Here is a 14,419-nt window from a genome sequence, read left to right on the forward strand (position 1 = left end):
AGCCACCTGCCTCAATATAAGCAACATCTTGACTGAACTTTCTGTGTGGTGGAGAAGCTGTAATGTTCTAAAATTATGCACAGGTCTAACCGGCTTTTGAAGAATGCAGTACACTACGTTCACTGGACTTGGAAAACATTCATGAAACTCACACTTCTGTTAGGGGCCTGAATAGGCCCACAATGAACATTCACGTATTTTCTATTCCCTCGCATTGAACTTGTTTCAAAATAAAATACCTGCAAAAACTAATCACAGATGAGCACTCAGTCATGACATGCTCTCCAGCCTTCAGTTTCCCGATGCAAACATGCTGGTTCATGTTGGTATAAAATTGCCTTTCGATTAATGGTTGAGAAATGAAGCAATAACTCGGGCATTTTTCATGGTCGGTTAAAAGAAACAGCTCTAGTTGAGAAACACATTTAATATGCTGTGAACTTTGTCCAGTCGAAGGCTAATAAAAATACTGTTGAGAAACATTAACAACTGACAACGCATAAAATGTATGGAGAATTACAATACTTACATTTCCACCAAGTTCGATACTGTTAAGCACAAACGCTGAGTACTTCCCCACGTCAGTGTTTCCATTCAACCCAATATTGAGTCATGAAGAGCATAAGCGAAATAACACTCAGATGAAGACAACCATCACATTAGATGACGCCTCCATTATTTCCACAGGTTGAAACCCGACATGTTAGCTGACTAATGCGTTTTAACACACCGTATAATCACGGCAACAACTGGAATAATGAACAATCCTTTTAAAAATATGAATGCTTTAAAACAATGTTTACATTACATGTAACATTACATGATGGTCCTCACAATTTGTGTTCACATTTTCGCAAAGGGTGAGACTAAAAGCAAACCTGTTGGGGGGGAAAAGATAAGAGAATGTAAAACCTAACAACGATGCTGACCGACTGTGAACTGGAATGTGACCTATTAATATTATTCTAAATCTTCAAGAGAGAAAGATGCCTGATGCTTTGTCTTGAAGAACAATGACATCAGACAATCAGGTAACCGACACATCCGTTCTGCAAAATCACTTCGACCACTCACGGCAGCAGCCTTTGTTTTACAGCGCAGTGTTTTGTTTGGCACCATTAGAGCACCAGGTCAGTCATGTCGTCTTACTTGAACTGAATTTCTTTGGTCCGTTTATATTTAAAAAATGATTTTGCTGCTTAACTAGTATTCCACCAACGCAATATTAACCAGAATGCAGTGTTTTGACTAGTGGGCCTACATGGAGCATATTGATCAAAAGAATTTTTGGGGGGGTTGACTTCCCCTTTACGGCCCATGTACTAGTCTGCTCTTCGTTGTCTCTGGTAAGACACTTTTGCGCACATGTAGAAATGTTTCCTTCCACTATCAGTGGCACTTTTGTCCTACAAGTATGCAATTAAACATTACTAGTAAAACACTACTAGCTCCTACGAGTAGGCAAGTGTCACGCACGAGTAGCCTCCTGAACTAAAATGCTCACTAGAAGTTTGACTTCATTAGTAAAATGTAGTTGACCAATTAGTACGCCAAAGTTTCCCTAATGGTTTGCAGAAATGTCAAACAGGCGTGGGAAAAATATAACCAGTCATTCTACGAGTGTGCTGAATTTTCTTAACCGTGAGGAGAAATCATTTACTAGTGCATGGACCTTGAGCTGGATATCAAGGAATAAATGGAATAAATGCTCAAAAAGCTCTCCATATTGGTGGGAATTTGTGTAAGCAAGATAAATGCGGGTCTGTTTTTCAGTCAAGCAGTTTAAAAAGAAACCCAAAAAGGCAACTGATGCGCACCTCAGCCGTCAGACTTATATCCATGAAAGCGAGCCAGCGACTTGTGTTTTAAGAAAGCTGCGATCGATGACGAGCGTTTGACTTTAGTGCCAGAGATGGTCCTGGGCCTCTCACCCTGGGAGGCGAAGGACAGGTGATGTCGTCGATGGCGTCGGTGGCGATGCGGCTTCTGTTCGCCGTGGCGTTCCTCCGCCGGGGATCCCGCTGGTCCTCCCCCAGTGTTCCGCATGGGTGCGGCCAACATGTGGAAGACGTCCTGAGGCACGCTTCGGCTCAGGTACTGCCAGGGCTTCTTCCCGGCTGTGTCCCTCAGCTTCACATCGGCGTCAAATTTGTTGACCAGCAGGCGAATCATGTTCTTGTTGCTGTGGATGGCGGCGATGTGAAGTGGCGTTTGGCCGCATGTAGACCTGGCGTTGATGTCAAAGGCCAAACCGGCCTTTTGCACACCGTACCTGCAACCACAAGTAGAGGAAACAACTAATAGTTTGTCAAAAGCATGATTGTGAGTCAAGTGCCTGCTGGAGCAGTTGGCTCGCAAGACTAACACTGCATAAATATGCTTGCCATCATCACTATCTTCATCTTGGCGTCAAAGAACTGTCTAGATGTGAGCTAAGGAATTTCATTTACAAATAGTCCTTTGTTGCTATCTTGTGGCATTTCTGGAACTTCTAGTAGTGATAGGAAAACGAAGCTTCAAAATTGTTTCATGAACCAGTCGCATTTTTTGACTCGTTACAATGGCACTGTTAGTTTAAAGGGGTTGAAATAAATAAGTCAGTGTTCTTTCAGCCCACTATTTAACCAAGAGTGCCATCTAGAGGACTCCAAAAATGCAACTACTAGTTCATGAAGCAAATTTGAAGCCTCATTGTCTCATCAGTAGGCTAAAGTTCATTTCTGATTCCCCTATTTCTTCAGAGCAAATTAAATTGAATGTAAAGGCGACACCGGAGTCCTGAAATTAATCACTTTCCACTTTAGAGCCCTCACTGTGTTCCGAATGTAGACTCGCAAAGTCATAACAAGGTTCCACGCAAGCAGTACCAGAGAGTGTTGAGAACTCGATGGTCGCCGTGTTTGGCGATCCAGTGCAGCACGGTGAAACCAGAGATGAAGTCCCGTCTGTTGAGAAGCGTGCAGTCCTCTCGGAAGAGCGAGTAGATGTCCGGCCAAGCTCCCGATGCCCCTTTCACCAGCCACGCGTGTTCTCTGGGCTCCAGAGGAACCGTTGACTGGGGACAAAAATAAATGTCAGGGAACAGAATAAGACAACGGAATCAATGTCAACATGTGAGGCAGTAGCTGGACCGCAATGTTATTTGTTTCCAGTTTAAGCAGACCTGTTTGTCCAACAATAAAGTATGACGCCAAACATCAAAGTGATAAATTCAGAAAATTAGCCCATGAACAAGCTGTTCTATGCTTGTATTTTTAAATTAGCCAGCGGTGGCTTTGCACACGTGCTATTCATTTGCAATCTGGAGGCAAAGGGTCTTCGTGTCCATAAGTCTCCAATAAGGTAAGGTAAGTCTGATACTTTTGTTGTTGCTTTAGAGCATATTTTTGAAAAGTGCAACTATAAATTGAAACTAATCATCAATATTATTGTGATAATTGATTATTAGTTGTAATACCTTGTTTAATTTCAAATTGTCTGAATCCTAGCAATTTCAGCTTCTCAACAGTAAATATTCTCGGCTATCTGTTGGTCTCCATGAAAGCAGACCGATTAGCTTTGTTTTTGTATTTTTCCACAATAAGACATTTGCAAACATCTGCTTTTACTTGATCAATGATCAAAACAAACTAACAAACTATTTTCCGGACTAAACCACGAGATTAATCAGCATTAATATATTTTACGACATTTTCTACACAGTCAATTTGAAATAACGTCCTGTTTTGGAACAAAAAGATGGAAATGTTTTTATTCATTTATTTATTTAACCAAATCAACAAATACATTGACAAAATAATCAACAGATTCATAGATTATTAAGATAATTGTTAGTTCCAGACCTTATTTTTTTTAAATTGTTGCACAAAGGGTTGGACACCGCCTCTAATTTAGTTAGCAACATCAGAGTTGATGCACTCGGTCCCATGACCCCTAGCCTAGCCACACCACCGGTTGTCATGGTAACCAAAGCTGTGCTCCGAATTTGCAAATCGAATTTGAGAAGAAAACAAATAAAGACGCGTCTCCAAAAAGTATCATTTGAACCCGGTTACAATAAGTGGATTTTAAGCATTATTAATTTTGAATCTTTAGTTGTATTTTTTAATTCAGGTCTCATGCCATTTGGCTCACTGTCTCAGTCTCTTTAATTTGTTGTTTTCACAGTTTTCCTACCTGCCGACTGGGGCTTTCGTGATGAGCAGCGGTCTTCCCTTTGGCTTCCGCCCTCTCGGCCAAGTCAGCCAGGCTGTTGCAGCGAGACGGCGTGGAGCAGGACGACAGCGAGGACGATGACAGGTTGTAGCGAAGGCTCAGCGAGGACGAGATACGGTGGAGGCGCTTCTGCCTCGCCGCTTCGTTCCCTCCCACTCTGTCTGCCGCCGCCACCGCCTCCTCCTCCTGCAGGAGCTGGTTGAGGTCGGCGCCCATGCTGCGACACATCCGGCCTCTCAGCCTACTGCTGATCCGCCTGGCGAGCGTCGGGCGCTGGCGCGGTGCTGGTGACGAGGCGGAGCAGTCGCTCGACTCGTGATCGTCGTAGAGATCACCTGCACGTCAATACAATTATTTTACAAAACGCAACTCACAAAAGATATTTGGCTTTCAGGTGAAATTTCAGGACCTTTCCAGTAAACCAACCTGAGGAGTGGTGCCATGGAATGCCTCTGGGCACAGAGCGCAGGTCAAGATGGTCCGAGGAGCGATGTAACGGTGCCACATGGTCGGCAAATGCTCGTTGGTCGAGGAGATTGCCGGTCGAGTGATGCCAGGGTGCTGTGACCTTCATTTCATTGTGACGCATCGTGGACCCGTGCTTTGTCTCAGGGGATTGCTGGAGTACGTCCTGACTTTCCCATGGACCACCTGAACTCAAAATACAGACAACATTTCCTCTTGATATTTTAAAATGTAATGTTTCTTACAAGGACAACTTGCTTCCTCTTTTAGTACACGTCAATATACAAATGATGTTGAATTCAAGGATTTAACAACTGGTGTCACAAAGTCTAATATTGAGATGCAAGAACTCTCATCTCACTAATCGAAAGTGCAGTCAAGTTAAAAATGTTCTTTACGATAGTTTGTTGAATGCACCCCCACTAGACTAAACACGGTATTCTGATTAATAATGTTTGTGTGGAATATGATTTAAGCAAAAAAATCCACCCGTGTTTGATCCTTCTCAGGGGGGCTGCCATTTTCCCACTTGTTGACGACAAAAAATGACATCATAGGGAAAAACTTGAAAATGTCACCTGACCAAACCCAGAAAACAGGTGAGCCGTAACAATCATTACCTGAGCCCTGAAGCACTGTGATGTTATTTATAAATTGATTGCAATTGGCAGTATAAGCTAAAGAAATGGCAGCCTAGAAGCTTGGAATCACTGCTAAAAAAAAACTGTGCAACCTTACCTGCTGGTAAATACGGTTTGTTTGCGCTGCTGTTCCACTCTGATCGTCTGGCTGCCCATTCATTGCTGGAGAAGTCGGCATCAGACGGGCAGGGGAAGATTCTGTTGTGGCTTCTCGACAGCCACGGCCTTTCATCTGGACTCCAACCATGTTCGTGCTCCAAAGCAGCACCTGCAGACTTCGAGTCACGTCTCACTCCGTCTTCAGCTCTGTCGGGAGACAGCAAGGAGCGCTCGGCGGGAAGACTGCTCCGGGTGGGCATCGATACAGGAACCATAATCGGTCCCACATCTGGTCCTCTTAATTGCACCTCTGATTCCACATTCTGAATGGAAATCTTTGGAAGCATCCTCTCTGTTGATGATGAGGCAATGGGCTGGGTTATGCTGGATTCAGCAAGGGGTTCAAGGTGACCCCTGAGCGGTCCAACTCCTCCTGATGTGCTCAGTTTCATCTCGATCCCTTCATTTTCATCATCATCATCCTCGTAGGAGACTGCAGTTTTATAGCTCTGCCTGTGTCTGGTGCGGCGTGGCGGTTCACGAAGACTGTCAAGAGGAAGCGGGCCCTCTTTGGCTTTTGGGGTTCCAGGAGACGACGCCTGTTGGCTGATTTGTTCATGTAAGACTGAGCCTTGGGGATGACTCTGCCTCATAATGGCACCTGGGGGCCTCGGGTGTATTTTGGCTGAGATTTGAGCGTGAATCAACGCCGGCGCTGCTTCAGCTCTATGAACCTGCTTCGGTTCAGGTGGCAGGTTCAAATTCGTTTCTACATTGTTGTTGTTCAGTATGATACCAGCCGCCGGTAGGATTTCTATCACGTCAGGTTCTCTTGGCAGAACGGGCGCTGCATCCCCCCGGGGCAAGGGTTTCTGCCGAACTTTCTCTTTGCTCCACGCCAGGTTCAAGGGTGGCGTTGGCTCAGCCGTCCTCCGGGCGGGTGTCCCGGAAGCGGTGGTTCCGACACCACTTGGGCCCGAACCTCGGAATTTCTTCCTGAGGACGACGTGCGAGACGCCGGACACCTGCTTAACCGTGGCCACGGAGTTGACAAACTTCTTGAAGAGTTCGCGGTTGCGAACCTGGTCCACATGGTCGCGGAGGAAGCCCCTGAAGTGGAGAAGCAGTTCGGAATTTTTCACCGAGCCCCCTCTGCTCTGCAGAAAATGTAAAACCGAGTCTTGAGTGAAATCCGTGTCCATTCTGGTTTCAGTCTTTTGCTCCTTGTTGGTTTCGAAGGTCGGGAGTTGGGCGAGTGTGCAGAGGAATGAAGCCCCGCCCACTTCAGGTATTTAACCCCTTTTTTGCCCGCCGCATTCTTGCAGGTGAACCGGAGGCATTCCACGCAAAATTGATGAACATTATGCAGTTTAAACACAGATTAATTACGTGAAATCTTAAGGAGTTCACCTTGTGATCATTTTAAAGTAAATACTGGTGACCACAAAGGTCCAGGATTGTCAGTAGCCCAATAAAATGGTGTTTTCAAATTGGAGCAGAGTTGAAAATGTAAAACTTTGTTTCCCTCTAGCGAACGGGAATATATTGCATGCAGTACTTGCATGCATGGTAAAACTGTAGTGGGGTTTAACCTAAAGTGCACGATAACTTTTGAAGATGAACTCGATTTGACCTACTCTTAACTTTTTAATACGCACGTTCAACTGTTCGTTGTTTAACTTCCTACTTTTTGCACCACTTGCTGTTCTCCATTTACTTTGAAACATTCGGCACTCCATCTGTCAATCTATACTTTTAATACAGTCCATGCACTGAATCCTATTAGTTAATCACTCTAAATTAAATTGACAGTACCACTGACAACATTTACAAAATATATTTATTTAGCAAAAACAAAACAAAATAACATCAGGAGCCATTTTTCAATCATCCAATGTTATACAGACCCAGCAAGTCAACCAGCAAAACATATCTGGGATAATCTGTTGTGCCTATGAGGAGTAAAACAAAAAGTGAGCGTGATAGGTTTTGTGTGTGATATTTGGAAAATAGAAAAATCTGACGATATGTAAAATGTGCTCCCGGAACTAGATAAAAAAAAAAAGTTACATTTGTAGTTGTAGAATAAAATATTGTCCTTAGACATTTCAGGATGAATAAAACGTGAACTCAAGTTGTTAAAAACTCTTTAAAAAAAAAACCTGCTGCCTCAGTAAAGAATATGACATGTTTACCGTAAATCATGTTTGACATTAAATGACGTGAGGTTGTCTCATTGGATGAACCTCGAAAAAGTAAGTTGTATTTAATGAATAAGTGCATAGTCACCAGTGGATAATCATCAGATAAATGGACAATACTTTATTTCCATCTGCTGCTTTCATTTTTTTGTTTTTACAACAATTAAAAAAAAAAGTTGTTATTTGATGAGAACCTTGCTGAGTTCTTTAAGAGCAGGAAAACACAACTGGCACCGAAAGGAGTAACTCCAATAGAATACTGAGTCCAGTTTTAGGCCATGTAGTATCAAGAAGCATTAACAGGCATTACTAGGTTAATTTAATGCCTAAACCTAGAATAATAACCCATGTTCAAATGTGAAGACTGGCTTATTTTGTGATTTATATTATTATCAATAAGTTAGGGCCAACCATAAAAATGTAAATATGAAACAAAAGACGTTGAACATTGCACCCCATCCAAATCTTTGGACTTTTCCTCCTATGACATCAAGTGTTTCATCATAAAAATATGTGGAATTCAATTATAGTTGCAATTCATAATTATTTTGTCTTTGGCCACCAGCAAACACGCTTGTCTATTTGAGCAAAACGGAAGTTGCCGAAGTGAGAGCACCATTTGTGCCTTTCTGAATGGTGACGCTGCAAGACAGGACCTTTCATCATTTTCTCAAAGTGTTCACATTATTTCTTGTTACAGTCCATCCAACTCTGTTGGATACTGAATATTCTGTCTGTCGAACTTCAAAGAAATATTCATATAAACATTTCATATTTAAGGCTTTGTAGCCCATGTTCTAACGCGGAAAAATGACTAAATTATTCAAATATCTCAATTAAGCGTATCAAGTATTCCTAAAACAATTGGAAGCTATTAATCAATAGAAGTAAATGACCCTTATTAAAACCCAAATGATCTCGCATATTTCAGACAATAAGTTTTCTTCCAACCAGTTGGATCTTTACAGAGCAGGTAAGAATGGCAGCAGTTGAGCAAATTTAAAATTTAAGGCAGATGCGTGAATATTTCTCTTGTAAAAGTTTCAGTCAAATGCAAATAAAACGAGGCACATGACAGTGTTTGCAGCTTCACGTGTGACGTACTGTGTGCATAGATTCAGTGAGACCAGGCCCACTCTTGCATCCTGTTAACTCCTCCAATTCTGAGTTTGTTTTTAGGGCTGTGTAGAACACAGCTGCCTGTAGCTGTTTCAAGACGTCACAGTGATGTCACTGTGGTGGACCTGGCCGAGTGGGTGTGGCCAGGAATCGGAGAGGAGGGAAGCAGCTGTGGGAAGGGAGAGGAGCAGGAGACGAGGCTCGAGGACGAACGCAAAGATCCTCGGGACCAATCTCGGGCCGCCGCCAACTCTGGCGGGAGGGTCTCTGCCAGCTTTGTCAGCTGCTCTTCGTGCTGACGTATGAGGTCATCGAGGTTCCGTTGGCGAATCAGTAGGGAGGGTTTGGTGCTGACAAAGTGGCGGTAGTCTTGGAGCTGGGGTTCAGTGAGGTAGCCTCGCAAGATGGCGTGAACAACACGCTGCCGTCGGTCCAGGTTTTGCTTCAGTTCCCACGCGTCCTCGGTTTGACTGAGGAGCTGAGAACGCTTGTGATTGAGGGAGTCCTGGGGAGACAAAAAATTCTTACAAAACCCCCAATATGAGGACCAATGTAAAGTGTTCAATGTTTACTCACCCGCTCCTCTGAACTATCCTCCTTGGCGTGCAACGCGAGCAGCGATTTGTCAATCCTCGACAGCCGGCTACACAGTGACAGCAGCAGGTTCACAATTTTCTCCAGATCTCCTGTAAAACCAAAAAGTTCATTTTACAGAAGATTTAGCCAAAGATTTGTTTAGTTGCGCAATATTTGCCTCTATTGTAACGGAACTTTGTACCAATGAACATGCTGTACTTGTCCCTCTCGTTTATCTTGCATAGTTTGTGCACCAGAGAGTCAATGCCGGCGCCGAGTGCCTGGTGACGCTTCTGCTCCTCGCACAGAAGATCCTTCTCTTGACGCATAGCCACCATACTGCACCTCAGAGCCTCGCACAGCTCTACCTAATGGAGAGGTAGAAAGACACACACGAAAGGATCACATTTCAGGATAATAAACTTAGCAATAATAAGCAACCCCACTTTATGTGCCAAATATTTAGTACAAATTCAATTTAACTCGTTGGCTGCCATTGATGGATAAAGACGTCAAAGATCCATTTTTTTTTTTTTGGTAATGAATGAGTCAATGGACTAATTGGGCAATACAAAGCTAACGTCCAAGCTTTCCATTAAATTTGAAGGGACACTTTGCCCCACTCACATGGCTGCCACACTTATCCATACAAAGCTTTTGATGGCAAAGTCAACCCAGCAAACATGGCCTCTATTTTTTTTTTTGCCTGCTCTTGCCTACTGGTATACTATATGTATGTATATATATATGTATACTATAAGTCATTTTATTTACGACAAGTGAGAAGTGTTGAACACTATTTTCTGCCTGTTGGTTCCGTTAAATTGAAGCTTCCACTGTGTTTTGTGACATTATGCATTCTCTTTTCTGTTTCTACCTTTCTGCTGTTGAGGTCCTTCTCCTCCATCTGAGTAATCTGATCCACCTCTGCATTGACACCATCCTCACGCCTGTACGAGGTGCAAGGCAAACATTTAATGGCCACAAACCAGCTGAAAACTGAAAATTGAGCAATGTTTGAGGGTGAAACAAGATTCAAAGGAAGATATACCTGTCATTTACAGGGCTTCCCCTGGCTTGACATGTCACTTTAGCACTCAGTCTGCTGTTTTGAAAGATCTCCTCCACAAGCTCTACAGGGGATTTAACCTCCCATGTTTCTAAGATGGGTGTCAGAGAGCGATCCTGCATCACCTGCGTGCCAATGGAAACATAAGAATTATCAAATACCGTTGAGTACAATGAATAGATACTGAATGTAGGTTAAACTAGGTCCAAAGTCACAAGCAGAGTCCAAAACATGTGCTCCGCACTCCATTAGGTTCACCTGAGCTACAAAACAAGACGTTAATCAAAAAACATTTTATACAAGTGATCAAAGAAAGAAACAAAGAAAGAAAATTATAAAAGATTATAAACAAGCAACAGCCAACCTCCATGGACGTGGCCACAGGAAGAAATAGAAGAAAGGTATTTTAGAGAAAAATGTTCTGTCCAGGACTAGAAAGCTTGGTCTCAGTCGTATGTCACAAGTTCTTGCAACGGGATAATGTCATAAAACACACGGCTAAAAACACCCAAGAATGGCAAAGAGGAAAACATCGGACTATTCTGAAGTGACCTTCTGTTAAACCACAAATAAAAAACAATGGCTGATTTTCATTGTTTAATTTTCATTACAAATTTATTTATCATTACTTTTGACCAGGCGTAGGAAAACTTTTTGATTGGTGGGCCATAATGGGAACTAAAATTTGACAGAGGGGCCGGACCAGGAGCAGATGGATGGAGTGTTTGTAACCTCACCTCATTGGAGAAAAAAAAAATACTTTTAATTTTAAATGAAAATTAACAAAAGCATTACAACAAAATAACTGTGTTTAACAAAACAGAGTATTCAGAAAATTAACAAGGTATATTCATTTAATTTTTTTTCAAGTTCGGCGGGCCGGATTAAAACGTTTAACGGGCCTCCTGTGGCACCCGGGCCGTAGTTTGCCCACGCCTGCTTTAGACAGATTCAACTTATTTCTGTGACCACTGAAGGTTTTTTTTTTTTTTTTAACCAAAGGGTACCAACAATTATGTTCACAAATGCTAATTAACTGAATAACAAAATGTCATCCATCTTGGGTGTGCTTGATGTTGCGACAGGTGAGTAGAGCTACAGTGACAAATCTTGATGAGAACAGGTTGAAAAATGATAAAGAAACAATAAGCCACATCCATTTTGGGATTGACTCCAGGTACCCACCAGCTGCCGTGCCAGCGTGTCCACTCGTAGCTCTTCCGCTGTCATCTCCCTCTTAAGCAGAGGCTGGTACTCAAGGTTAAGCGTGTCATCAAACAGCAGGCTGTCCATGCTCGAAGAGGTGGACGTGAGGGTGGACGATCGTGGCTTTGAGGATGTCACAAAGCCAGGTAGGCTGGTGGAGAATGGACAGAACGTACTAAGATTCAGACTGAACATTTTTAATTGCAACATCAATGTAAAATTAATGGGAAAGCAACCTTTGCGCAATTTGCAACGAGTTTTTCTTGTTCAACTCTAGACGAGGATTGGGAGGCAGAGGCACGTCTTCCGAAATATTTGTCTCTTTGATCAAAGGAGAAGATGATGGAGGCGCAGGGTTTAGGAGAAAAACCTCATCTAAGTCTTCACTAAATTGTCCTGTGGATGTTACTGATGTTTGTTGTTTGTCAATGGAGCTGTTGAGGCTACACTCTGACCTCTTCAATGAGGAAAGGTTCTGGAGGATGGACTGATGAGAGGATGTGGAGGGATGTGACTGGACATTGCCATCCTGTTTCTTCTCTGGTGTGGAAGTAAAATGGAAATGAAGCAGCGGTGATGATGTCACTGAAGACATTGGTTTGATGCTTTCGTCATAATTCCCTCCTTTTCTCTCTAAACTAAATGTTCTCTCTCTCTGAGCACCCTTCGTCGTGTCGTCCAATATACTGGCATCACTCAAACTGTGCCTCGTCGGTTTGTCCATCACAAAGGCGTCAAGGTGGCCGTCGAGGCTGATAGCTCCACTTTTCGTGCTGACGTTACTTTCAGCTATGCTGCTGTGGGGGGTGCTTGGGAAGGTGATGTCGTTCAGATTGGCGTGACTTAGACCTTTGCTCGACTGCCATTCTGTGCCATCGCTGTCAGGAGAACCAGACGCGGAGGAGAGGGGGCAAGGCAGGCCAACTGAGGCTGCCAGAGAGGACATGCTGTGGGCTCGCTGACGCTCACTGTTCCTCTGGCGCTGTCTGTCCCTCAGTGGGACAGGGGAGTGGGAGAAGGCTGCATCTAGGAACGAGACAAAGATGGATAAAAGTGATGGCGGTGTTCAAATCACAATGGTCAACTAAGCGTCATTAACGAGTTTTTCCTGGCTCTCCTTGTTATGAATGTGAGAACAAGTTGAAGTTGACCAGAGATTTTGACAGCTTTTTATGTAACAGACGTTAGAACATGTACACCATCAAAAGCGCAGGATTCTACATTTGGCCACAACGAGATGGTGTATTCTAGTTGAGGTAAGTAATCTTAAACTAAAAAGAAAACGGTTTCTGTAGTTCAAAGCGGAAGTTTTAAATACAACCAGAAATCGTTTGCTGTCGTCAACCACAGTTAGGGAGCAGGGTTGTTAGGTGCTAGTCCAGGCTTGCTTTTTTAGGTCTTGGTTTTTGTAAAATAAATTCCCCCCAAAATGCGACTTACACTCTGAATATAAATATAATATGAACATATATTTTTTCTTAACTTAAAAATATTGTGTGTGTGCGTGCGCGTGCATATATATATATATATATATATATATATGTATATGGCACAAAAGTCATTGTTTGCATTATTATTGCAATCTGACTGATGACTAATTTCTGTTTAAAATTTGGTGAAGTTTAAATAGTGAACTCTGAAGATACTGCAAGTGTTTAGTAATGTAACAGCAAGAAGAAGAAAATAAATATATATTTTATATAATCATTGATTCAATTGCCTTGATTTTAGCGTAAGCCTAACCCATAAGACCGAAATATTTATATATCATAAAGTCGTAGTCCAGTTCTCAAAATACAGAATAATTGATTGCGTCTGTTTATGACGAAATATATGGGAAGAGGACCGTGAAAAATATAATTGCATATGAACTCGTAATTGCTCTACTGAGGGGGGAAAAAAATCACAATTAGATTATTGATCAAAATTGTTCAGCCCAAGTAACATGTAAAAGGGTGACGTTCGACAGCACAGACTAATTTCTCATGCTCGTTTGTGTTGAAAAGAGCTTAAGATTTTCATACACAAAGTATGAATAATAAATCTAACCAACTTCCAACCGAACCATAAATGTTTACTTTTGTATTAAAGTACATTTCAGTCCGTATTTTTTTTTTGTTGTACTTTTACTTAAGAAAATGAGTTGAATTGGTACTTAGCCAACTCTGGAGAGCACAGATTTAAACAGTCATCATGCTCACCTAGAGAAGATCCAGCAGGCTGGACGTTGTCAGGTTGAGAAGAGGCGAGGCCCTCTGGTGGCTTGATGTCTCCAGCGCTAAGAGACGCCATACAGGAAATTGTCAACCGATGCAAAACGGATCAAACTTTTGACTTCTCTCCTGTACCGTGCCATCCTACATTGATCTCTCTGACATAATGCGCATACATGCTACATTGCTGACATTTGACTTTGTCTAGTTCCGATCATTCTTTAATTCACTGCAATCGAAAAGTATTTGTGTAATGTATATTTTTTTCCACCATCATTCGAAATGTTCATTTCTTTTGTAATGTTCGTGAGCTTGGTATTGAGTTATATCAAAAAGATTTGTGCAAGAATCCAACCACATGCGCATACCCCCCGCTCCCACACACACACACACACACACACACACGCAGAATTCCTAGAGTGACCCCTGCCCTTCACATTTTGAGAGTAAACATATTCAATAGCCTTGGCTTAATAAATCCCAGTGCACTGAATTTGTTTGTTTTTTCTGTGTCCGTGCCAGGGAGTTTTTCCTACTTTACATTCCTTTATATAAAACACATCTTCCTCTTCCTTGAACCCTTTTACGCTCGACTTACCTCAGTCCTTCCATCTT

The 14,419-nt window shown here is 42.5% G+C and overlaps 2 protein-coding genes across 4 annotated transcripts in view; both read right to left on the reverse strand.

Moving 5' to 3' along the window:
* Window positions 1-1,704: 1,704 nt before the first annotated feature.
* sowahb (sosondowah ankyrin repeat domain family member B) lies at window positions 1,705-6,717 on the reverse strand. Its single transcript, XM_088282193.1, has 5 exons — window positions 5,419-6,717; window positions 4,642-4,866; window positions 4,177-4,550; window positions 2,868-3,055; window positions 1,705-2,272 (listed from the first exon to the last, which is right to left on the reverse strand). Exons 1-5 carry the CDS (start codon window positions 6,620-6,622, stop codon window positions 1,819-1,821), a joined length of 2,445 nt encoding a protein of 814 aa, XP_088138319.1. The 5' UTR covers window positions 6,623-6,717; the 3' UTR covers window positions 1,705-1,818.
* A 525-nt stretch (window positions 6,718-7,242) lies between these two features.
* The window catches only part of shroom3 (shroom family member 3), a 55,399-nt gene continuing 48,222 nt past the window's right edge, over window positions 7,243-14,419 (reverse strand). For all 3 annotated transcript variants that reach the window (XM_088281226.1, XM_088281228.1, XM_088281227.1), the window contains 8 exons: window positions 13,793-13,869; window positions 11,828-12,617; window positions 11,571-11,742; window positions 10,368-10,510; window positions 10,194-10,266; window positions 9,519-9,684; window positions 9,317-9,426; window positions 7,243-9,245 (listed from right to left, as the gene is read on the reverse strand). In XM_088281226.1, the coding sequence (XP_088137352.1) occupies window positions 8,841-9,245; window positions 9,317-9,426; window positions 9,519-9,684; window positions 10,194-10,266; window positions 10,368-10,510; window positions 11,571-11,742; window positions 11,828-12,617; window positions 13,793-13,869 (1,936 nt within the window). In that variant the 3' untranslated portion in view covers window positions 7,243-8,840. The remainder of the gene's footprint in view (window positions 9,246-9,316; window positions 9,427-9,518; window positions 9,685-10,193; window positions 10,267-10,367; window positions 10,511-11,570; window positions 11,743-11,827; window positions 12,618-13,792; window positions 13,870-14,419) is intronic.

Source organism: Idiotropiscis lumnitzeri, chromosome 18 (genome assembly GCF_059441095.1).
Source record: "Idiotropiscis lumnitzeri isolate Australia: NSW breed Sydney's pygmy pipehorse chromosome 18, RoL_Ilum_1.0, whole genome shotgun sequence".
NCBI classification, from domain to species: Eukaryota; Metazoa; Chordata; class Actinopteri; order Syngnathiformes; family Syngnathidae; genus Idiotropiscis; species Idiotropiscis lumnitzeri.

What these genes read in the sequence shown, in the direction of transcription:
- sowahb (XM_088282193.1), bottom strand. Translation starts at nt 6,622, where the DNA reads ATGGACACGGATTTCACTCAAGACTCGGTTTTACATTTTCTGCAGAGC. An exon ending in CAAACCGTATTTACCAGCAG is followed by an intron (nt 4,867 to 5,418) that starts GTAAGGTTGCAC and finishes TTTTGAGTTCAG; the next exon opens with GTGGTCCATGGGAAAGTCAG. An exon ending in ACGAAAGCCCCAGTCGGCAG is followed by an intron (nt 3,056 to 4,176) that starts GTAGGAAAACTG and finishes TTTTGTCCCCAG; the next exon opens with TCAACGGTTCCTCTGGAGCC.